This window comes from Triticum urartu, chromosome 2A, assembly GCF_056163025.1.
Source record: "Triticum urartu cultivar PI428250 chromosome 2A, HENAU_Tu73, whole genome shotgun sequence".
NCBI lineage: Eukaryota > Viridiplantae > Streptophyta > Magnoliopsida > Poales > Poaceae > Triticum > Triticum urartu.
This window is the reverse complement of record NC_141874.1, coordinates 767,371,440-767,396,887: the sequence shown is the minus strand read 5'-3', so window position 1 is coordinate 767,396,887 and position 25,448 is coordinate 767,371,440. Positions and strand designations below refer to the sequence as shown.

The window sequence follows — 25,448 nt, the reverse complement described above, 5'->3', positions numbered from 1 at the left end:
TGTTGTTATTGAATTCATATTCCAGCCAACTCGTTCAAAAGCCCGAACTAATGAAGAGAAGCGGACAATATATTTCAACTCACTTCAGATGAATTTCAACTCACTTCAGATGCTGGCTCTATAGGACATGGTGCGTGGCTTGCCGGTGATCGACCACGTCGACCAGCTCTGCGACAGCTGCCTGGCAGGCAAGCAACCCCGAGCGCAGTTCCCGGACATGGCGAACTACAGGGCAGAGCATGTCCTGGAGCTCGTTCATGGTGATCTGTGCGGGCCCATAACACCGGCGACAACAATGCCCGGCAAACAAAATCCCTTTCCTTACTTGTGAAACCCCAAACAGTGTCCAAAAAAATAGTGCAGTAAGCCCCAGACATTAGACCTAAAAACAACATTTAGTTTCAGTAAGTGGCAGTTTGGGATAATCATCGGAGGCCCCTGCAAGCACCAAACTTACAACATGCCAGCGAACGGATCGAAGGCTAAGACACCTGGGGGCTCTAGATTTTTCTGGACTGGCCCTATGCCGCTCTAGCCTTCTCTCCTCCTCTGCTTTTCCTCCTCCCTCTTTCCACATAATCTTGTTCTTGTTCTCTAATCTCCTACTCTTTCTCCCATCTACTTTTCTGATTACTCCGCTTTCCCTCCTGCTATTTTATTGCCTCTCCCTCGTTTTTCCCTTCGCTAGTTAGATGTGAATATGGACAAATCTTCTACTCGCATGGAAGATCCTGATGCTCTTCCGCAGAAGGCGGATCTGAGAAGAGATGGAGTAAATCAAGTCTCGCAGCTTTCCTCTCGGGTTGTGAGGTCAGATCCCGGGATTGAACTCAACATGCAAGCGTTGTCGATCAATGAGCCGGAGGTAGTTCATATGCAGGCTGAGCAGTACAGGCAAGAAGAGGGTCAGGATGCAGAGTTCAATATTCTGATGAAGCTTGCATCTACAAGAGGTCCTATCAGGGTTCTTTCCCTTCAGGCTGTGCAGCAATCTATGGCTAGAGCATGGAAGGATAACTATTATGGTATATCACAATTATCAAGGTACATCTTTGTGGCTCATTTTCGTTCTTTGGATGTTGTTATGTTTGTCATTACTCGTCAGCCTTGGAGCATGGGTTCAGACAATTTCTTGCTTGAATGGATGGATCCAGAGGAGCAAAATAGGAATATTCAGGACTATAAGTTTGACACTATCTACGTGACTATTCGGATTTATGGTATTCCCATGAGATTTAGAACTCAAGCTCTACTTGCAAACATCTTGCAAAGTGTTGGCCAGATCTCAGAATTTCATCCTATAAATCAGAGTATGATATTTGCTAGGGAGAATTACATTTGGGGTACCATTAAAGCTCAGGTTAGTAAAGCAGTCAGAGATAGAGTTTGGGTTTCTTTTGCCAAGGATTCTGCTGGTTGGGCTTACTTATTCTATGAGAAAATTGGCAGAATCTGCACTTTTTGTGGAGTTATGTTTCATAGTGTTCAGCATTGCAAGATCAGAAATAGTGCTCTCATTTCAAGAAATAGGCTGCAAGTTTCTTTGGAAGAAATCTCACCAAATAGATTTGGGCAGTGGATGACTAATGCAGAGTTGATTCCTACTCTTTCAGGAGGAAATGTTCAGGCAGAAGCAAATTCATTCTCATCTTTCATCAATCCTCAGCTAGCAAGGTTGCAGAAGCAGTTCATAGAGGATCCCAAAGGAAAAGGAAAGATGTCAGAAGAGGATTCTGCTGAAAAAGGAAATCAGAAGGTATTATCTTTAAGGAATATTAATGAACAAAATAAAAGAATGGAAGGAGAGTTCATTCACAGTCAGCAGCAGAGTCAAAGTGGTGATTTAATGGATACAACGGTGTTACCAGATGCAGGTAATAAGAAGACAGATGTTGGGCAAAGCAATTACGTAGAAGGAGGGCAAGTTGAAGCTCTTCAGCATTCAGTACAGCGAAGTGGTGCTCTTGCTGACCCGGAGCAGATAGGGGGTGCAAAACAGTCAGACCCATTATCTCAGCAGTTGCCAGGCTCTCGGTGCACGTCTGCTGAAGAGATGCATATTCAGGGACAGAGATATGAGCCAGATTTGGACCAGCAGACTGCCCAAAATAATCCTCTTCGCCTCGCAGATATTCCTAGTCGGTGCGTTGTCCCTTCATCTCACTTTGTGCAGACTTCCCCTACCTCTGCTATTCAAATGCATTTGGAGGACAAAGTTTCCGGTGCAAATGTCGCTATTTGTCCTTCCCTTCCCCGGGCGCAGCGCTTTTCCCTTCTCCTACCCGCCATCCCATTCCCTCGCCTACTCGATCCAGTCCCAAACGTACATCCGCCTCACTTTTTGGTATCCCCTCTCCTCCGGCGAAGAAGGCTGCCAGTCAATCAAGCTTACTCGGTGCTCCACTAGACACGCAAGTTTTCATTGGACAATCTTATCCAGCTGGTGGTGTGGGAGCCGCCCCTGTTCTTAGTGACGGTGTTGCCAGCACTGTGGTAAAGAGTTCAGTCAGAGGAGTTTTTTTGGGGGGCGCTGAGTTTCCTGGATCCACAACATCTCAGCGGAGCTACCATCGATCTAGGAATAGCAGATGGGACATTCCTCCGAACGGCGAATCTGGAAGTGTGCGTCCTAATTTCCATGGGTTTCTTCGCAATCGTGCTCGTTCTTCCACTTGGAAGCACGACAGCGGATCGGCTCAACTGGACAGTAGCAATAATGTGTGCACAAGCCGATGCAAAAATTTGGGGAGCATGTCTTTTGAAGCTAGCACTGAACATTTATCAGTTATGGCATTTCGTCAGCACGAAGGAGGAAGCTATGATCCCTCGACCCTAAGCACACCTTCGCCGTCTGTCAGTGAGGGTACAGTTGGATCCCGTCAGCTGTGTTTGCAGGATATTCATGCCAATCCTAGATTTGCACCTTCTCAGGTTTCTTTGCAGGTCAAGAATCTTCTAAATGAGGTCTGGAAACAAAAGATGATGATTCCCAGGGTAAAAACTTTTGCTTGGAGGCTTCTTAGAAAAGCTCTTCCCACAGGTTTGAGAGCTGGCCGCTTCTCCGTGCACATATCTCAACTTTGTAGCAGATGCGGTAAGCCTGAGGATGAGATGCATTTATTTTTTCTTTGTGATTTTGCTAGAGCTGCTTGGTTTCTGAATCCTTGGTGCATTAGAATGGATATTTTAGTTCAAAGTAATCCTAATATTCACAATATTTTCCTTGCTCTGATTAATATGAATCATCCTCATGCTTCTCTACCCAACATTCTTAACTTTATGTGGTGTCTTTGGAAAGCTAGGAATGATTATTTATTTAGTAGGAAAAAATCTCTTCCTTATCATATTAATACTGCTGCTATAGCCCTGTGTAATGAACTCGATGATTATATACATATTTCTTCTCAGCTCAAATCCAATGAGATGGTCGGTGTTTTACCTCTTACTAATCAGATTCCTATGCAGGGGAAAACGATTAAGTCTGATCTTCAAGTTACAGGACCAAAAGTATACTCTGATGCAGCATTTAGATGCAAAAAAATTCCAGGCTTGACTCAAGGATCTGTTGCTACTGGAATTGGAATTTACCTCTCTTTACCACAAGACCAATTGGAGGTCAATGTGCAGATCCAAGCTTCTACTGTTATCACAGATACACCTTTACAAGCTGAAGCTTTGGCGCTTCTTTTGGCGGCTAGAGTGGCCAAACAGCTATGCATTTCTCAGCCCACTTTCCTCACTGACAATCTGTCTTTGGCGTCATGGGCGGCTAGCAGAAAGATTAAGGAATCTACTACTCCTTGGACTATAAGGAAAATTCTGGCTGACTTCTTCTGCTACTCCTCAGATCTTCAGTCCTAGGTGTTTCACATCTCTAGAGAGATCAATGGTATTGCACACAACGTAGCTCACCAGGTTCTAACATCAGTGGTAGAACCTGATATATGTTGTTTCGCTTCAGCTCATCGGAATATGACTTGCCCTGTAGTTTCTCTTCTCTCTACTTTTCAATTTCAGGGCTTTGTAATTCATGCTGTACGGTGTTTCTGAGCTGAAATAAGAAAGTTTGGCGCCTAGTGCGCCTTTTGTTGTTCAAAAAAAAAACATGCCTTAAGAGACCCACGGTGACTCTGCATCATTTATTACAAGTTAATTATCAGCGCAAAATAGTACTCCCTCCGTTCTGAATTACTTGTCGAAGAAATGGATGTATCTAGACATATTTTAGTTCTAGATACATCCATTTTCGAGACAAGTAATTTCGAACGGAGGGAGTACGTAGAATCAAAGGGAGAATCAGCTGCAGAGAGATAGGTAGAGACTACGAGATGTAACAAACGACGTCTTGCAGTCCTCAGGTCTCCTGACTTCCAAGTAACTAGTGCTGCACCAAGTCTCGCCATCCCCGGGTTTTCCAACTTCCAAGCAATGCAGCCATGGGTTCGAGCTCGCTTGTCATTTAGTAGCACTCATCCTTCAAGAAAAACAATACATGGTCGGTAAAGCAAATTTGGGGAAAAAAATGTAGTGTTCGACTAAACCCACGCAGCACAGCAACACTCTTACATCTAGCGAGTTTTCTCAAAATGTCACTTATGTTGAATTGGAACTAACAAGCAGAAAAAAGACATACAATACACGAAAGGTGTCATCAACAAGCAACTCCAGCATGATTTAAGTTGGATTTTTACTGCATAATACATACGTTTTTTTCCCAGTATCTCATGAATTTGGAACAAATGCGGAGTAAAAGCTGAGCGGGCAACACGTACCTTTGCTGCACCTTCTCAGGATCCCTGATACTCCCTTTAAATTTGGACACTCACATATCCACACTGAGTTTATTTTCTCAACTGCCTTTGCTCCACCGATTGAAACTAGGTCTGGACAATCCCGAATCTCCAACAACTCAAGTGATGTAAGATCACAGCGCCAAATGTCGCCTGGAATGCATCTTATACCCTGGCATCCCTTCATTGTCAGTGAGACGAGGGACGTTAGATTTGTAAGGCAGCTGGGAACAGATGAAAACATATCCCCACAATAATCTAAGCGGAGCCTTTGCAGAGACGATGGCAACACCAATCTCCTTTGCCAGTTGAGGCTTCTGCAGTTGTCAATCCGCAGATCTTTCAGATAAGGAAAACTCCCAAAGCTTTCACCTGGCAGGGACAGTAACTCCCCACAAAAACAGATTGCAATTTCCTCAATAGCAGGTAGATATTCTTGTGTTAGGAGGTCATCAAGGGTTGACAATTTATCACAATGTGAAATACTTAGGACACTAAGGGATGAGAATGCTCTAATGCTGCCAGTGCCCGTACAAAGGGAAAGGTTAGTGGAGCCTCCAATAGATGTAAGAGAGCGGCACAGAATGTGCAACTCCCGTAGAGCTGGAAGACTCCACATCTGTAGTTGGATGGACATGACAAACTCACTTGATAGATGAAAGTGGGTGAGGGAGCAGCACTCAATGCTGTAAAAGAGAGCAGAACGAGACAGTCTGAGCTTCTTAAGGGATGGCGATACCAATCTTCGGGAGCGGATTTTTGGACAAGAGAAAATGTCCAGTTCTTCAAGAAAATGAAAATCCCCAAATATTTCTGTTGGTATTGATTCTAACCTCTTGCAACCTCCAATTGTTATTTTCTTCACGGCTGGTACGTACTTTGGTAGCAGAAAATGTTCGAGGCTTGATAAATTTCCGCACCCATAAATGGCTACATCTGTCAGGGATAGGAACATACCAACACTATCATTATTGTTGTGAACTAGCACTGCAGGTATCAGATTTAAGCCTATAATCTGTGAGATCATGCACAATGATATGCTCTTGAGTCCGACACAGTCTCTAAAAGTAAGTGATTCTAAGCTTGGTATGTTTTGTGGCCGAAACCAGCTTGGGAGCGAGACACCGGCATAATTCTGGAGGAACAGAGACTTGAGACTGATAGGAGGTTGCAGAGATTGAAGCACTTCTATCTCATTGTCCTGGATGATTTGAGACTGATGAAGCATGTCTATCTCATTGTCCTGCATGTACTGAGACTCGGGATATCCTAAAAACCGCGGCGAAATTGGTAACCCATCTGATTTGAATATCAGTTTCAACTCGTCAAGGTCTTTCTTATTCTTCAGTTTTGATTCTGCTGCATCATCCTTAGTTAGCATGCCAACATGAGTGATCTCCAAGCCATGAAATTGGTTCAGATTCTTCATTAACCTAACTATTCTTTGTCCCTGCCCATCTGCTGCATTAACACGCATGCGGCACCCAGGATAATATGGTAATCCATCCGATTCAAATTTCTGTAAGTTGATCAACTTACCAAAGTCACTAGGCAGACTTTCTAGCTTGCATTTCTTGGCATAGAAAATCTGCAGATTATATAGCCAACGGAAAGTTGAAGGAATCCTCTTCAAAGCACAAGCTCTGGAGATTTCAAGGTACCGAAGATGCTTCAAGTTGCCAATACTACCTGGTAACTCATCTGTGGAGGCACAAGAAATCACACGCATATGCAAAAGTTTAGTACACCAGTGGCCCATCACAAATCCTGCTTCTTTCCCTAAACTCTTCTTGCAAATTAGGGTACGCAACTTTGTGTACCTGCAAAGTCTCAACAAGTTGGAACCATCAAAGTCACTGCTAGGGAGTACGTACAGATGACGAACATCCTGTGGGACTTTATCAAAGCAACTATCATTTCTTAAGATGCAGCAGTCGTGCTCTGAAACTTTTTGTGCCAGGTCATGCAATAGGTCAGGGATTACGTATCCACCAGGAACCATTTGAAAGAAGGACCGTGTTACAAGGTCTTGAAAATACTGACAGCCAATATCTTGAATTGGAACACCCCCTTGAGATTCCACAAAGCCTTCCGCTACCCAAACTTCAGCTATGCGTGCCTTCTGGAATTTGTAATCTTTCGGGTACACAGAACAGAATGCGAAGCATCGCTTCAAATAGAATGGTAAATGCATGTAGCTCAACTGAAGGGCCGGAAAAATGTCGGCCTCCTCTTGTCTCAACTCCCACAGTTCACTCTCAAGTATAGAATTCCAATGGGATGCTTGAAGGTCCATGCTCAACATGCGTCCCAAAGTTTTGGCGGCCAAAGGAGAACCCTTCAATTTAGGAAGTATACTTCTACCGATGCGCTCTAACTCAGGATCAATCTCAGACCTCGCATTTCCAAACACGCACAATTTGAAAAAATTCCAAAAGACATCACCTTTTAGACCATCTAAGATAATGGGCTCCATTGTCCGCACCCCCTCAGTAACCTCCGAACATCTAGTAGTGACCAAAATCATGCTTCCCCCTCGGACATTCCTAAAAGGTGCGCAAAACCTCTTCCAACACTGCCCATTTTCCTTCAAGGCATCATCCCGCATATCATCAAGGAAGACCAATAACCTTTTATTGCTCACATGCTTAGAAAGGTCACGCTGGAGAGAATCCAAATCATCAGTTGTTGTCTCCTCCCCAGTACAGAGTTGTATGGCCTTTTTAGTTAACCTCTTCACATCAAAGCCATCTGAGGCATGAATCCAAATGATCCGAGGCTTCCCCGATTGATTGAACCATATACGTCGGGCCAAAGTAGTCTTTCCAACACCACCAGCTCCTTGTATTACCAAAACAGGAAGGCTCGATATTCTTCTTAATCCGTTAATGAATTGGTTGTTTGCTGATACGCTTGTTGATGCATTGGCCAAACTCGTTGCTCTCTTGCATTTTGAATTTGTGGAAAATCCCATCACCTGTGCTAGCTCCTTGTAATAACAAAACAACAGGCCTTCATATGGCAAAGAGCCGGTCTTCGGCTTGACTAATCTGTCAACGTGTTCTGTAGCTTCAGCAAGCCCCGCGATCTCCAGCTGACTCGAAAGATTACTCAATCTTGATTGGACATGACTCAGCTTGCCGAAGCTGCTGCCTTGGACGACATCATCGATGAACTCAAAGAGAGGAGGAGGAGGAGATTGGGTTGCATTGCCCTCAACTTGCGCCTTCACCTCGTACCATTTGGCCTCATCAAGAAGGTCCTCGACCTCATACACTGTATCCTTGAGTAGTGGAAGGAGCTTTTCCACACGGGTGTCATGGCTTCTCCGCTCTGCTCGGTCAATGAGGTCATACATTGCAGGAAGAGCATCCCTGAGACGTTGTAGGCCACCCTGTAAGCGCGACACATGCTCCTGGAGAATTTCCTACTGTGAGCCACTCAAGCCGGAGTGCAGAGATGGAATGGCAGATCTGGCCCACTGGAACAAGTTGACGCAATCATCGACAGCACTAATTATCCCAGTGGCAGATAGGCTCATGGTGACTGGATGTTTGACATGTGTTGTCGTCCTGCCTGCGAGCAAGCAGCAGTGGACACAATTTAGCATTATTTATATAGATGCAGCCAGCTAGCAATAATTATGTTATGGAAGTAGATTTTGCAGTCTATGTATACAACAAGTCATTAATTGAGCAAACTGTTTTCTGTATTTGCCCAGCTTATATGTTGTTTCCATGGCAGATATGTTGCCGTGGAACCGGATACATCGATCGGCTGCAAAGTTAATTAGAGGAAGACAAGGAATGGGCATCAGGTGCAAAGAAAGCTGTGAAATTTTTTCGAGTATGTCTATGCAATTACTAACAGAGATATGTGTTTTTATTCGAGCACCAAACAAAGATGTTTATGAAATTGAAGCAACTTCGGGGGAAACAGTAACATCCACATCCACATCCAATCCTCCCTGGTTGATGTGAGTGTGAGGTAATCCATACACGTTTTTCTGGTATTATTATTATTATTATTATTATTATTAATATTTGTGTAGTTTTTCCCTTGTGCTATACAGTTAAATTAATTACTGTAGTAGGTAAAACTGCTGCTTCTTTGGTCCATTCTTAGCATCTAGATAAGATAAAAATAAAATAAAGAAGTAACAGTGGGTTGGAACTTGGATTTCAATCCAAAGCGCAAACACCGGTCGCCATCTTTCTTTCTTTCTTTTATATGGAGCGGGGGTAAAAATGGTAAACTAATCGAGAGCTTTGTTTAAAGGCTGTAGAGTCTAGAGAATCTAAAGTAAAGTAAAAATTGTGTCTTGCAAGCGGAAAATCAAGGACGCGGGTGCGGTGAAAGAAAGAAAGAAAGAAATCCAGGCATGGGTGGGTGGAGGGAGGAAGGGAGGGAGGGGCGCTCACCCTGGCCTAGATCTCCGCCGGTACGCGTCTTGCCGCCCACGAGCGCCGCCAGGTCAGGCCAGGTCAGACGCGCAGCCCTGGCCTGGCGGGATGAGAGAGACGGCCGCCGACGAGCGCCGTCAGGGCGGGAGGATCTGTGGATGTGGATGTGGACGTGGATGGGATGGGGGGAACAGTTTCAGTCCCCGTGCTGCTGCTGCTGCATTGCTTGCTGTGTGTCAAGTGATGCTTATTCCTGGGGAAGGAGTGACCATGGTCGTCGCGGGACCCACCAGGCGGCTGAATCCTTTTTCTTCTTTATTTATATAATAATAATGATTATTTTTTAACACGGGACAGACGCAAGCGCTTGTATAAATGCGCATACACTCGCCCCTATAAATGCACACACACCCTATTTATATGAGCATCTCCGAGAGAGAGACTGAACCAACATATCATTTTGAGATTTTACAAAGTCATAGTAAGCGTCTCGTACTTGACGGGAAAGCATATCGCCGGAAATCTTGAAATAAATCCAGAATAAATGCGAGCACCAAGACTTGAACCCTGGTGAGCTAGGATACCATTCTCCACCTAACCATCTCAACCACAGGTTGGTTCGCCTTTTTGGAATATTGGCAGGAGAGCTACCAAATTCATTGATCAGAAAGGGTATTACAAGTAACACCCTAAAGGAGGAATGCACCGCATAAGACGAGTGCTAAAAAAGAAGAAGAAAAAAAAGAGTTGCTCGGTTTATCGAGGAAAACCAGGCAAAAACCTAAAGCAGCGCCAAGCAAAACTAGGCTTAAAGCACCACAATACATACAACACGCCAGAAAGACAAACACCCGACAACACAGCCAGTCGGGCACTCGAGCGCCTTCGCTACTACCAAAGTGCACACCAAAAACTGTCATGTCAATCCAGGCTGCCACAAGCATATCCACGAAACTCGATGACATCGAAGAGGAACGCTATGTCCGAAAGAGTAAACATATGTCGTTTCAATCCCTTGAGATTCGCATAAATAACTCGCCTGCCGCACCTTGCATGTGAAGGGTGTTTCTTCTGCTCTCACAAAGATGTCACATAAGCCGTCGCCAACAACCTCCACGAGCACTTAGTCCCTCTAACCGAGTCTAGCTCCAAGATGATGTCCTCGAGAGGAAACACGACGCCGAGCATAGCCAATGGCGTCGTCATCATCCGACCCGGAAGACCGAATCTAGGGTTTCCCCCGAAGCATGTCGAGCAAGGGAAGGAGAGGACAGCAACATCGATGCCTCCAACAAGGGGACGGAGCCCGTAGGCACCGCCATCAAAGGCTTCGGCCGCAGCCGAAGTGCGGCTTAATTCAATTTGGTATGTGGACTCACCAGCACCTGGTGAACACTAAAATAAAAGTAGTCGAAAATTTTAAAAAACCGAATATGTTTTTTTGGTAAAGCTGCAAATACTATTCCCTCGGTTCCTAAATGTAAGTCCTTTTAGAGATTACATTATAGAGACTACATTCGGATGTATATAGATGCCTTTTAGAGTATAGGTTCACTCCGTGTGTAGTCTATAGTAAAATCTCTAGAAAAATTTATATTTAAGAACGGAGAGGGTACCTCTTTATTACCAAAATAATAAGACTTTTTTGCAGTTAAAGAGGAGTAACTATTTTTGTCCATGCATGCAACCTTTACACATCAACAAATTATGCGTGGCTGTCAAAAATCATCTGGCAAGGGTGGGTGGAGGGAGGGAGGAAGGGAGGGTGGAGGGGCGCTCACCCTGGCCCATATCTCCGCCGGTACGCGTCTTGCTGCCGGCGAGCGCCGTCAGGTCAGGTCAGTTCAGACGCGCAGCCCTGGCGGGAGGAGAGAGACGGCCGGTACTTGTGTTGCCGTGGCCGCCGACGAGTGCCGTCAGGGCAAGGCAGCCCTGGCGGGAGGATCTGTGGATGTGGATAGGAGGGGAGGGGAAGTGAACTGAAGCTTATTCGTGGGGAAGGAGTGACGTCCACAATGGGATGGCAGGGGAAGGTGTGCATTTTTTTCTTTTCTTAGATGTTTTTTAGATGGAGGTGATTATCCCATGTACTAGTATTTCCTTAATAGAAACGTGTGCACAGTTTTCTCTTAAGCAGCGCCACATGATGGCACCCTAACCACTAGTCTACATCAATCGCCGAGTTTTGGTTGCCCAAATCTATCCTCGCAAGAAAACCGCAAACCTGTCCGTCTCCGTGCACAGGGATAGTTTTTTGCCCGTCTTCTAAACTCGTCGGGTTTTCTGAACCCATGGAGAACCCATCCCCGCGAGAGCAGCCAGCGAGAACAACAACTTTTGAAAAAGCTAGGAGCATATTTCAGCAATAGCAGCAGCAAAATTCAACATATTTAAGCAGTAAAACATGAAATAAAATAGTAGACTGGGCCGGTCGTGTAGTCGAGGTGGGCGTTCGCCTGGATCAATGGAGTGGATGGGTGGAAAATCGGTGGATCAGTGGATGGTAGGTATTTTGATCATTAATGGCGGGTTTCGGGTTCGGGTACTGCTGAAATGGGTTCGAACTCAGGAAACATGCCAGGTTTTTTATTTTACCCAAAGACAGCTCCGCGGGTTAGAAAAACGTGAATGACATTTTTTAAGATGACATTTTTATTATTAAGAGTTGTCATTTTTATATTAATAGATTTTTTTATCATTGACATAAGGCATTTTTATTATTAAGAGATGACATTTTTCTTATAAAAGATTGCATTTTTTGTTATTAAGAGATGGCATTTTGTTTTTATGACAATTTTTGTTTATTTAGAGATAGCATGTTTTTTATAGAGTTAAATACATTAGAAGTCTTACAACTTGCGCGCGACGATCAGTTTGGTGCACGAACTTGTAAAATACGTGTTTCTGGTCATTAAACTTGTGCGGGTGTGCAAATACGGTCATATTTCCCGTACGTGGATGTATTTGCTGCCTACGTGGCAATGCCAGTGTAGCAAGGGCCCATTGTCAGTGCCTAGTGCACGTGATGTTTTTTCTACAAAAACACCCTCGTTTTTTTACTTTGTACAAAAGCATTCCAACAATAGTTGTCCGCTGGGTCCCAGCCGTCAGTATTCACTGTAAAAACATTTGGCTGGAAAAAAAGGGACGGAGCGAGTTCGAAACTACAAACTGTTGTAATGGCGCTAACAACCTAACCACCTCAACTGATCGTGCTTGCTGTTTCATTTGGACTACTAAGGTATATCACCTCTTGGATAAAAGTACACATTCTGAATATATTTTCTTTTCTCTACATTTTCCAATTCAAAATGATTCAGATTCAAACAAAATTTCCACTGATTTGTTTGAAATAAAATTACATACATTCCTTCTGCATAACATTTTCTTTTATCTAGATTTTTAATTTAAAATTCGAATTTAAAGAAAAAATTATTTGATTTTTCCGGGAAAAAATTACGTAAATTTCATTCGGACCTGTATTTTCGTTTATCAAGATTTTCCAATTTTAATATATTCGAATTCAGACAAAATATCCAGTGATTTGTTCGAAAGAAATTTGTGTACATTGATTATGAACTGTATTTCTTTTATATAGCTTATTCAAATTCAAACAAAAATTAGATGATTTGTCCGAACAATACTTACATTCATTCTGAGCCACATTCCTTTTCTCTAGATTTTCAAATTTCGAATTATTCGATTTGAAACAAATTTTTTCTGATTTGTCCCCATAAAATGTGTATATTCATTGTGCACTCTATTCACTGTGCACTATATTCACTTTTCCATATTTTTAATTTTTAAATTATTTGAATTCAAACAAAAAATAGTTAATTTCTCCGAAAAATTTATGTACATTATTTTTTACATATAATTTTTTATCTAGATTTTCGAATTTATAATGAGTTCTGTTGATTGTCCGAAAGAAATTGACGTATATTCATTATGAACTATATTTTATTGTAAATAGAAAAAAGAAAGAAGAATACATAAGATAAATTGTGTTTATCTATTTAAATGTCATTGTGGCTGATTTTTTTAACTCATTGTGGCCGGATGGTTGGTGCTCCCACACGCGGCGAGCTTATGTGTTCATAGGTTCTTCTAAAAAATGTGGTCATAGGTTCGAACCGGTGCCTTCCCTTTTTCACGTTTTGGTTTCTATTTTAGCTTGTAGTGTCTTTTTTTAAGGCCGCACAATATTTCTTATATAAAGCTAATTGTGCTCCAAGAGTGTGAACAATATGTAGGTCAATTGGTTATCGAAGCGTGGCGGATCGTAGCAGGTGTTCTGTTTGAATCCCAATGTTCGTTCATCATTTTTCATTTTATTTGAGGATTTTTTTGCATAAATAAAAAAATGCAAGGGTGCTTCCTGAAGAAAAAAATAGTGCACACGGGTTACCCACCGCTGACAATGGACCCCTGCCACGTTGGCACGCCATGTATTGACATGATACAGCTGAATACGGTAGAAAGCACCGTATATAAACGGAGGGACAAGTTAGATGACCAGAAACACGTATTTTACAAGTTTATGCACCAAACTGACCGTCGCATACAAGTTCTATGACTTGCAGTGTATTTACCTCTTTTTTATATTGTGTTCACATGGCAACTCAAATTGTAGGACCACGGCAAGTTTAAATATATGTTTTAACATCCATGGTTAATTTCTGATATCAGAGGACGACATTTTCATAAATTCAGAGCATGAATTTTTTTCAAAAAGTTTAGGTTTTCTATGTGTTTTTATAAGAAAATGGTTTTTTAAGGGTTGATGGCGTTTTTTAATATGAAAAAGCTAACCGCCCTTTTTGGGTCAGTGAGGGCTGCCACCCAGCAGACAATCGAAACAATCATTGGAAGCTGCCCTCCCCCAGCGAATGAATCCTTCGATGTGTGTGTGGGGGGGGGGGGTGCTTCGGGAGCAACTAGTTGGCGAGCGCTCCTTTAGGAGCCTCCCAACGATCATTTGGGGGGTGGGATGAGAGTGCGCCACTTGACGTGCGCTCAGCCGACGCCACGTGTCGCGTTCTAGGCGCTCTCTCCGGATTTGATTTGATTTTATTTTTTTTCGCACGCCTTTTTGGCTTTTTAAATTGTTTTTTCAGTTTTATATGACTTTTTGGTTTTTCACTAGTCTTACTTAGTGAAAGTGCAACTATACCTGGATGGTTTTGGTAATTCCTAACAACATATAGCTCATTGAGCTAACACTATTCCAAGATTAATATTTTAAGAAAAGCTCAATGAATGGCATGGCATGGATGAGGAAAGTGGGTCCCTCAAAATTCTAAGGACAAAAAGTTTGGCTCAAGCTTGATGCTCAAGACTCTACATTTTATATTTTAGTGATCCAAGATCACATTAAGTCTATAGGAAAAGCCAATACTATCAAGGAGGGACGAGGTGTTGCTTGATGAGGTTTTTGCTTCAAAGTGCTTAGTGATATGCTCCAAAACCCTCAACTACCTTCCCACATCCACATATTGTTGGAAATATGCCCTAGAGGCAATAATAAAAGCATTATTATTATATTTCTTTGTTCATGATAATTGTCTTTATTCATGCTATAACTGTATTATCCGGAAATCGTAATACACGTGTGAATACATAGACCATAATATGTCCCTAGTAAGCCTCTAGTTGACTAGCTCGTTGATCAACAAATAGTCATGATTTCCTGGCTATGGACATTGGATGTCATTGATAACGGGATCACATCATTAGGAGAATGATGTGATGGACAAGACCCAATCCTAAGCATAGCACAAAGATCGTGTAGTTCGTTTGCTAGAGCTTTTCCAATGTCAAGTATCTTTTCCTTTGACCATGAGATCGTGTAACTCCCGGATACCGTAGGAGTGCTTTGGGTGTATCAAACGTCACAACGTAACTGGGTGACTATAAAGGTGCATTACAGGTATCTCCGAAAGTGTCTGTTGGGTTGACACGGATCGAGACTGGGATTTGTCACTCTGGATAACGGAGAGGTATCACTGGGCCCACTCGGTAATGCATCATCATTATGAGCTCAAGGTGACCAAGTGGTTGATCACGGGATCATGCATTACGGTACGAGTAAAGTGACTTGCCGGTAACGAGATTGAACAAGGTATTGGGATACCAACGATCGAGTCTCGGGCAAGTAACATACCGATTGACAAAAGGAATTGTATACGGGGTTGATTAATCCTTGACATCGTGGTTCATCCGATGAGATCATCGTGGAGCATGTGGGAGCCATCATGGGTATCCAGATCCCGCTGTTGGTTATTGACCGGAGAGTCGTCTCGGTCATGTCTGCTTGTCTCCCGAACCTGTAGGGTCTACACACTTAAGGTTCGGTGACGCTAGGGTTATGAAGATATGTATATGCAGTAACCCGAATATTGTTCGGAGTCCCGGATGAGATCCCGGACGTCACGAGGAGTTCCGGAATGGTCCGGAGGTAAAGAATTATATATAGGAAGTGCTGTTTCGGCCATCGGGACAAGTTTCGGGGTTATCGGTATTGTACCGGGACCACCGGAGGGGTCCCGGGGGCCCACCGGGTGGGGCCACCTATCCCGGGGGGCCACATGGGCTGGTGGGGGTGCGCCTTGGCCTACATGGGCCAAGGGCACCAGCCCTACTAGGCCCATGCGCCTAGGGTTTCCACCACGGAGGAGTCCAAGTGGTGGAAGGCACCCCGAGGTGCCTTGGGGGGGAGGGAAACCCTCCCCTGGCCGCCGCACCTAGGAGATTGTATCTCCTAGGCTGCGCACCCCCCCTTGGACCTCCTATATATAGTGGGGGAGAGGAGGGATTTCATACCTCAGCCTTTGGTGCTTCCTCTCTCCCCGTTACATCTCTCTCTCTCGTAGTATAGGCGAAGCCCTGCTACTGTGACGCCCTGCATCCACCATCACGCCGTCGTGTTGCTGGATCTTCATCAACCTCTCTTCCCCCCTTGCTGGATCAAGAAAGGAGGAGACGTCATCCGTTCCGTACGTGTGTTGAACGCGGAGGCACCGTCCGTTCGGTGCTAAGATCATCGGTGATTTGAATCACGTCGTGTTCGACTACATCATCCCCGTTCTTTGAACGCTTCCGCTCGCGATCTACAAGGTACGTAGATGCATCTAATCACTCGTTGCTAGATGAACTCCTAGATGGATCTTGGTGAAACCGTAGGAAATTTTTTGTTTTCTGCAACGTTCCCCAACAGTGGCATCATGAGCTAGGTCTATGCGTAGTTCTCTTGCACGAGTAGAACACAAAGTAGTTGTGGGCATTGATTTTGTTCAATATGCTTGCCGTTACTAGTCTTATCTTGATTCGGCGGCATCGTGGGATGAAGCGGCCCGGACCGACCTTACACGTACTCTTACGTGAGACAGGTTCCACCGACTGACATGCACTAGTTGCATAAGGTGGCTAGCGGGTGTCTGTCTCTCCTACTTTAGTCGGATCGGATTCGATGAAAAGGGTCCTTATGAAGGGTAAATAGCAATTGGCATATCACGTTGTGGTCTTTGCGTAGGTAAGAAACGTTCTTGCTAGAAACCCATAGCAGCCACGTAAAACATGCAAACAACAATTAGAGAACGTCTAACTTGTTTTTGCAGGGTATGCTATGTGATGTGATATGGCCAAAGTTGTGATGAATGATGAATGATCTATATGTGATGTATGAGATGTTCATGCTATTGTAATAGGAATCACAACTTACATGTCGATGAGTATGACGGTGACAGGATGATCATGGAGCCCCAAGATGGAGATCAAAGGAGCTATGTGATATTGGCCATATCATGTCACTATTATTATTTGATTGCATGTGATGTTTATCATGTTTTGCATCTTGTTTGCTTAGAACGGCGGTAGTAAATAAGATGACCCCTCATAATAATTTCAAGAAAGTGTTCCCCCTAATTGTGCACCGTTGCTACAGTTCGTCGTTTCGAAGCACCACGTGATGATCGGGTGTGATAGATCCTTACGTTCACATACAACGGATGTAAGACAGATTTACACACGCAATACACTTAGGTTGACTTGACGAGCCTAGCATGTGCATAGACATGGCCTCGGAACACAGAAGACCGAAAGGTCGAGCATGAGTCGTATAGAAGATACGATCAACATGAAGATGTTCACCGACGTTGACTAGTCCGTGTCACGTGATGATCGGACACGGCCTAGCCAACTCGGATCATGTTATACTTAGATGACTAGAAGAGGGATGTCTATCTAAGTGGGAGTTCATTAATAATTTGATTAGATGAACTTAATTATCATGAACTTAGTCTAAAATCTTTACAATATGTCTTGTAGATCAAATGGCCAACGTTGTATTCAATTTCAACGCGTTCCTAGAGAAAACCAAGCTGAAAGACGATGGCAGCAACTATACGGACTGGGTCCGGAACCTGAGGATCATCCTCATAGCTGCCAAGAAAGATTATGTCCTACAAGCACCGCTAGGTGATCCACCCGTCCCACAGAACCAAGACGTTATGAACGCTTGGCAGACACGTGCCGATGACTACTCCCTCGTTCAGTGCGGCATGCTTTACAGCCTAGAGCCGGGGCTCCAAAAGCGTTTTGAGAGACATGGAGCATATGAGATGTTCGAAGAGCTAAAAATGGTTTTCCAAGCTCATGTCCGGGTTGAGAGATATGAAGTCTCTGACAAATTCTTCAGCTGTAAGATGGAGGAAAATAGTTCTGTCAGTGAGCACATACTCACTATGTCTGGGTTATGCAACCGCTTGACTCAGCTGGGAGTTAATCTCCCGGATGATGCGGTCATTGACAGAATCCTCCAGTCGCTTCCACCAAGCTACAAGAGCTTTGTGATGAACTTCAATATGCAGGGGATGGAAAAGACCATTCCTGAAGTATTTGCAATGCTGAAATCAGCAGAGGTAGAAGTCAAGAAGGAACATCAAGTGTTGATGGTCAATAAAACCACTAAGTTCAAGAAGGGCAAGGGTAAAAAGAACTTTGAGAAGGACGGCAAGGAAGCTGCCGTGCCCGGCAAGCAAGCTGCTGGGAAGAAGAAGTCAAAGTATGGACCCAAGCCTGAGACAGAGTGCTTTTATTGCAAAGGGAAGGGTCACTGGAAGAGGAACTGCCCCAAATACTTAGCGGACAAGAAGGCCGGCAAAACAAAAGGTATATGTGATATACATGTAATTGATGTGTACCTTACCAGTACTCGAAGTAACTCCTGGGTATTTGATACCGGTGCCGTTGCTCATATTTGTAACTCACAGCAGGAGCTGCAGAATAAACAGAGACTGGCAAAGGACGAGGTGACGATGCGCGTCGGGAATGGTTCCAAGGTCGATGTGATCACCGTCGGCACGCTACCTCTACATTTACCTACGGGATTAGTTATAAACCTCAATAATTGTTATTTCGTGCCATGTTTGAGCATGAACATTGTATCGGGATCTCGTTTAACACGAGATGGCTACTCATTTAAATCTGAGAATAATGGTTGTTCTATTTATATGAGAGATATGTTTTATGGTCATGCTCCGATGGTCAATGGTTTATTCTTAATGAATCTCGAACGTAATATTACACATATTCATAGTGTGAATACCAAAAGATGTAAAGTTGATAACGATAGTCCCACATACTTGTGGCACTGCCGCCTTGGTCACATAGGTGTCAAACGCATGAAGAAGCTCCATGCAGATGGATTTTTAGAGTCTCTTGATTATGAATCATTTGACACGTGCGAACCATGCCTCATGGGTAAAATGACCAAGACTCCGTTCTCAGGAACAATGGAGCGAGCAACCAACTTATTGGAAATCATACATACTGATGTGTGCGGTCCAATGAGTGTTGAGGCTCGCGGTGGCTATCATTATGTTCTCACCCTCACTGATGACTTAAGTAGATATGGGTATGTCTACTTAATGAAACACAAGTCTGAAACCTTTGAAAAGTTCAAGGAATTTCAGAGTGAAGTTGAGAATCAACGTGACAGGAAAATCAAGTTTCTACGATCAGATCGTGGAGGAGAATAATTGAGTCACGAATTTGGCACACACTTAAGAAAATGTGGAATAGTTTCACAACTCACGCCGCCTGGAACACCTTAGCGTAATGGTGTGTCCGAACGTCGTAATCGCACTTTATTAGATATGGTGCGATCTATGATGTCTCTTACCGATTTACCGCTATCTTTTTGGGGCTATGCTTTAGAGACTGCCGCATTCACTTTAAATAGGGCTCCGTCGAAATCCGTTGAGATGACACCGTTTGAATTATGGTTTGGGAAGAAACCTAAGCTGTCGTTTCTAAAAGTTTGGGGATGCGATGCTTATGTCAGGAAACTTCAACCTGAAAAGCTCGAACCCAAATCGGAAAAATGCGTCTTCATAGGATACCCTAAAGAAACCATTGGGTATATCTTCTACCTCAGATCCGAAGGCAAGATCTTTGTTGCCAAGAATGGATCCTTTCTGGAGAAAGAGTTTCTCTCGAAAGAAGTAAGTGGGAGGAAGGTAGAACTTGATGACGTATTACCTCTTGAACCGGAAAATGGCGCAACTCAAGAAAATGTTCCTGAGGCGCCTGCACCGACTAGAGAGGAAGTTATTGATGATGATCAAGATACTTCTGATCAAGCTCCTACTGAAATTCGAAGGTCCACAAGGACACGTTCCGCACCAGAGTGGTACGGCAACCCTGTCTTGGAAATCATGTTGTTAGACAACAGTGAACCTTCGAACTATGAAGAAGCGATGGCAGGCCCGGATTTCGACAAATGGCTAGAAGCCATGAAATCCGAGATAAGATCCATGTATGAAAACGAAGTATGGACTTTGACTGACTTGCCCGTTGAACGGCGAGCCATAGAAAATAAATGGATCTTCAAGAAGAAGACAGACGCGGATGGTAATGTGACCATCTATAAAGCTCGGCTTGTCGCTAAGGGTTATCGACAAGTTCAAGGAATTGACTACGATGAGACTTTCTCACCGGTAGCGAAGCTAAAGTCCGTCCGAATCATGTTAGCGATTGCCGCATTCTATGATTATGAGATATGGCAAATGGACGTCAAAACGGCATTCCTTAATGGTTTCCTTAAGGAAGAGTTGTATATGATGCAGCCGGAAGGTTTTGTCGATCCTAAGAATGCTGACAAGGTGTGCAAGCTCCAACGCTCGATTTATGGGCTGGTGCAAGCATCTCGGAGTTGGAACATTCGCTTTGATGAGATGATCAAAGCGTTTGGGTTTACGCAGACTTATGGAGAAGCCTGCGTTTACAAGAAAGTGAGTGGGAGCTCTGTAGCATTTCTCATATTATATGTAGATGACATACTTTTGATGGGAAATGATATAGAACTCTTGGACAGCATCAAGGCCTACTTGAATAAGAGTTTTTCAATGAAGGACCTTGGAGAAGCTGCTTATATATTAGGCATCAAGATCTATAGGGATAGATCAAGACGCCTCATAGGTCTTTCACAAAGCACATACCTTGATAAGATTTTGAAGAAGTTCAAAATGGATCAGTCCAAGAAAGGGTTCTTGCCTGTTTTGCAAGGTGTGAGATTGAGCTCAGCTCAATGCCCGACCACGGCAGAAGAGATAGAAGAGATGAGTATCATCCCCTATGCCTCAGCCATAGGTTCTATTATGTATGCCATGCTGTGTACCAGACCTGATGTAAACCTTGCCGTAAGTTTGGTAGGAAGGTACCAAAGTAATCCCGGCAAGGAACACTGGATAGCGGTCAAGAATATCCTGAAGTACCTGAAAAGGACAAAGGACATGTTTCTCGTTTATGGAGGTGACGAAGAGCTCGTCGTAAAGGGTTACGTCGACGCTAGCTTCGACACAGATCTGGATGACTCTAAGTCACAAACCGGATACATGTATATGTTGAATGGTGGAGCAGTGAGCTGGTGCGGCTGCAAACAGAGCGTCGTGGCGGGATCTACATGTGAAGCGGAGTACATGGCAGCCTCGGAGGCAGCACATGAAGCAATATGGGTGAAGGAGTTCATCACCGACCTAGGAGTCATACCCAATGCGTCGGGGCCAATCAAACTCTTTTGTGACAACACTGGAGCTATTGCACTTGCCAAGGAGCCCAGGTTTCACAAGAAGACAAGGCACATCAAGCGTCGCTTCAACTCCATTCGTGAAAATGTTCAAAATGGAGACATAGAGATTTGTAAAGTACATACAGACCTGAATGTAGCAGATCCGTTGACTAAACCTCTCCCTAGGGCAAAACATGATCAACACCAGAATTCCATGGGTGTTCGATTCATCACAATGTAACTAGATTATTGACTCTAGTGCAAGTGGGAGACTGTTGGAAATATGCCCTAGAGGCAATAATAAAAGCATTATTATTATATTTCTTTGTTCATGATAATTGTCTTTATTCATGCTATAACTGTATTATCCGGAAATCGTAATACACGTGTGAATACATAGACCATAATATGTCCCTAGTAAGCCTCTAGTTGACTAGCTCGTCGATCAACAGATAGTCATGATTTCCTGGCTATGGACATTGGATGTCATTGATAACGGGATCACATCATTAGGAGAATGATGTGATGGACAAGACCCAATCCTAAGCATAGCACAAAGATCGTGTAGTTCGTTTGCTAGAGCTTTTTCAATGTCAAGTATCTTTTCCTTTGACCATGAGATCGTGTAACTCCCGGATACCGTAGGAGTGCTTTGGGTGTATCAAACGTCACAACGTAACTGGGTGACTATAAAGGTGCATTACAGGTATCTCCGAAAGTGTCTGTTGGGTTGACACGGATCGAGACTGGGATTTGTCACTCTGGATAACAGAGAGGTATCACTGGGCCCACTCGGTAATGCATCATCATTATGAGCTCAAGGTGACCAAGTGGTTGATCACGGGATCATGCATTACGGTACGAGTAAAGTGACTTGCCGGTAACGAGATTGAACAAGGTATTGGGATACCAACGATCGAGTCTCGGGCAAGTAACATACCGATTGACAAAGGGAATTGTATACGGGGTTGATTAATCCTTGACATCGTGGTTCATCCGATGAGATCATCGTGGAGCATGTGGGAGCCATCATGGGTATCCAGATCCCGCTGTTGGTTATTGACCGGAGAGTCGTCTCGGTCATGTCTGCTTGTCTCCCGAACCCGTAGGGTCTACACACTTAAGGTTCGGTGACGCTAGGGTTATGAAGATATGTATATGCAGTAACCCGAATATTGTTTGGAGTCCCGGATGAGATCCCGGACGTCACGAGGAGTTCCGGAATGGTCCGGAGGTAAAGAATTATATATAGGAAGTGCTGTTTCGGCCATCGGGACAAGTTTCGGGGTTATCGGTATTGTACCGGGACCACCGGAGGGGTCCCGGGGGCCCACCGGGTGGGGCCACCTATCCCGGGGGCCACATGGGCTGGTGGGGGTGCGCCTTGGCCTACATGGGCCAAGGGCACCAGCCCTACTAGGCCCATGCGCCTAGGGTTTCCACCACGGAGGAGTCCAAGTGGTGGAAGGCACCCCGAGGTGCCTTGGGGGGAGGGAAACCCTCCCCTGGCCGCCGCACCTAGGAGATTGGATCTCCTAGGCTGCGCACGCCCCCTTGGACCTCCTATATATAGTGGGGGAGAGGAGGGATTTCATACCTCAGCCTTTGGTGCTTCCTCTCTCCCCGTTACATCTCTCTCTCGTAGTATAGGCGAAGCCCTGCTACTGTGACGCCCTGCATCCACCACCACGCCGTCGTGTTGCTGGATCTTCATCAACCTCTCTTCCCCCCTTGCTGGATCAAGAAAGGAGGAGACGTCATCCGTTCCGTACGTGTGTTGAACGCGGAGGCACCGTCCGTTCGGTGCTAAGATCATCGGTGATTTGAATCACGTCGTGTTCGACTACATCATCCCCGTTCTTTGAACGCTTCCGCTCGCGATCTACAAGGTACGTAGATGCATCTAATCACTCGTTGCTAGATGAACTCCTAGATGGATCTTGGTGAAACCGTAGGAAAATTTTTGTTTTCTGCAACGTTCCCCAACACATATGACCTAAACCAAAAGTCAAACTCGGCCCCACCGATTCTTTCTATCCGGCGCCACCGAGTTTCATATGCCATAGCCACTGCCACAAACCCTAGGCAAATCGGTCTCACCAATAGAAAGAACATAAACTAGCGAGTATTCCTGACAAAGCTAATAATACAAATTCACCAGGACAACTCACTGCCATTCAACAAGTACGCGTTCCTCACGACGCACAACTCATTCTCAATAGTAACAGATATCCCACTCTTCACATTGTACAACCAGGAAGATTCGGTCACCGATCAACTGAATGTAAGAGTCACTCATGCTTGCCAGTTGATTCTAAAATTTTTGCGGTATGATTCTGAATAATGCAACTACACACGGCAATTTTTGGCAGAATGGCGTCAGAGCACTGATGCTGGATGTATACGACTTCCAGGAGGACATATGGTTGTGCCATTCATTCGGAGGAATGTGCTTGGACGCCACCGCCTTTGTGAGTGAGCAGAATTGTTCTCTGAATGGTTGGCCATTAAAATGTTTCAGAATCATATATCCTAATGTGACCAGTAACTATTTATGCAGGAGCCCGCCATAGGTACCATGAGGGAAATAGAGGCATTTCTTGTAATGAACCCGTCAGCGGTCGTGACACTCATCCTCGAGGACCATGTCAAGTCTCACCGTGGCCTCTCCAAGCTGTTCATCAAGACAGGCCTCACCAAGTACTGGTTTCCGGTATCGAGGATGCCACGGAACGGGGAGGACTGGCCCCGTGTCAGCGACATGATCAAGCTGAACCAGCGTCTCCTTGTCTTCACCTCCAACCGATTCAAAGAGTCAAGTGAAGGAATTGCCTACCAATGGAACTATATGGTCGAAAACATGTGTGAGTTTAAGCTTCAGACTTTTATTCTCTTCAGTTAATGTCTCAAGATAAATATGATTTGCTCTAGTAGTTTACACGGTCGCCGTCTCTTATCACAGATGGTGATGTCGGAATGAACTCTCGTGTCTGCCGCAATCGCTCCGAATCGGCTGTCCTAAGCGACAGAAGTAAATCATTGGTTCTTGTGAACTATTTCCGCACGCGGCCAGTCCAAGGGACAGCATGTATGGAGCACTCGCGAGGGCTCGTGGAGGTGCTCAACACATGCCACACTGCTGCCGGCAACCGTTGGGCTAACTTCTTGGCTGTGGATTACTACAAGGTAACGCCAGCAGCTGGAACTCAGTAGGACATGCTAGAATCTTGAAATCCCGAATCGAAATGATGATTCGTTGGTTGGTTGCCCAATTTCAGAGAAGCAATGGTGGGGGCGTCTTCCAAGCTGTGGACATGCTGAATGGGATGCTAATCTGCGGCCACGATGATGTGCATGCTTGCGGCGGGCGGACAAGTCCAGCCTTGTTCTTGTTTCGTTTCCTTCCTGGCTTGTTCTTGAAGCCTGCTGCCTACTTGTGGCGGGCTGTTCTCTTGTAGTAGAAACGAACTCTCAAGGGAGTTGAGGCATGATGCAAACACGAAATGACAAGTCATGCTCTAAATGGAGTTTACAAATGGTGCAGTCAAATTTCTCTACATTATATTGGGGTACTTCACTATTATTAACTGCATTGTTGTACGTATTTGCAATCTAGACACACTGCACGATATTTCAAGAGTCAATTACACCATTGGTTCTAGAACTTGGCATGAATAGTCACTTTAATACTACAACTTGTGGTGTACATTGAAATGGTACAAGAAGTTGGCTTTACGGTGCAAACTTGTTTGTATACGTGAGCAGCGTTGACGAGGTGTGCCAACGTGGCGTGGGGAGTGACTGGATGTTGGCACATCCACATTGTATCTGCAATTCAGGACATATTGCACGGTCCTATCTTATATTTTGTAATTGGTTGCACCACTTGAGACTCCACGTTAATTCTCTTGGATGCACCGTTCGATGCTCCATGTCAATCGTTAGAAACAATGCAAACTATCCGTACAATCTCTGTATTAATATATCCGTAGGAGCCCTTGCCCATTGTCACACGTCCAAGCCTCTGGAGTGAAATCTTTCACGGGATGCCAAAAAAAAAACACCTCTCTAGCAGTTTCCTTCCTCCCCCGATCTTACGCCGCCGACGCACCTAGGGTCATTTACTGACCCAAAGTACAGGTCTTCCCCATGATCCAGCAAAAGCTTCTTCCGGATCTCCTTCCTCTT

The 25,448-nt window shown here is 44.5% G+C and overlaps 2 protein-coding genes and 1 pseudogene across 2 annotated transcripts; 2 read left to right on the top strand and 1 right to left on the bottom strand.

Moving 5' to 3' along the window:
- The first annotated feature begins 1,069 nt into the window (after positions 1-1,069).
- Positions 1,070-4,050, top strand: LOC147988113 (uncharacterized; annotated as a pseudogene).
- Positions 4,037-9,438, bottom strand: LOC125540484 (putative disease resistance protein RGA1). The gene is made up of 3 exons (XM_087545633.1): positions 9,212-9,438; positions 4,773-8,366; positions 4,037-4,474 (listed from the first exon to the last, which is right to left on the bottom strand). Exons 2-3 carry the CDS (start codon positions 8,146-8,148, stop codon positions 4,470-4,472), a joined length of 3,381 nt encoding a protein of 1,126 aa, XP_087401759.1. The 5' UTR covers positions 8,149-8,366; positions 9,212-9,438; the 3' UTR covers positions 4,037-4,469.
- A 2,219-nt stretch (positions 9,439-11,657) lies between these two features.
- On the top strand, positions 11,658-25,352 carry LOC125534659 (PI-PLC X domain-containing protein At5g67130-like). Its single transcript, XM_087542609.1, has 6 exons — positions 11,658-11,696; positions 23,422-23,544; positions 23,633-23,731; positions 23,821-24,124; positions 24,223-24,446; positions 24,539-25,352. Exons 1-6 carry the CDS (start codon positions 11,658-11,660, stop codon positions 24,716-24,718), a joined length of 969 nt encoding a protein of 322 aa, XP_087398735.1. The 3' UTR covers positions 24,719-25,352.
- The last annotated feature ends 96 nt before the right edge of the window (positions 25,353-25,448 follow it).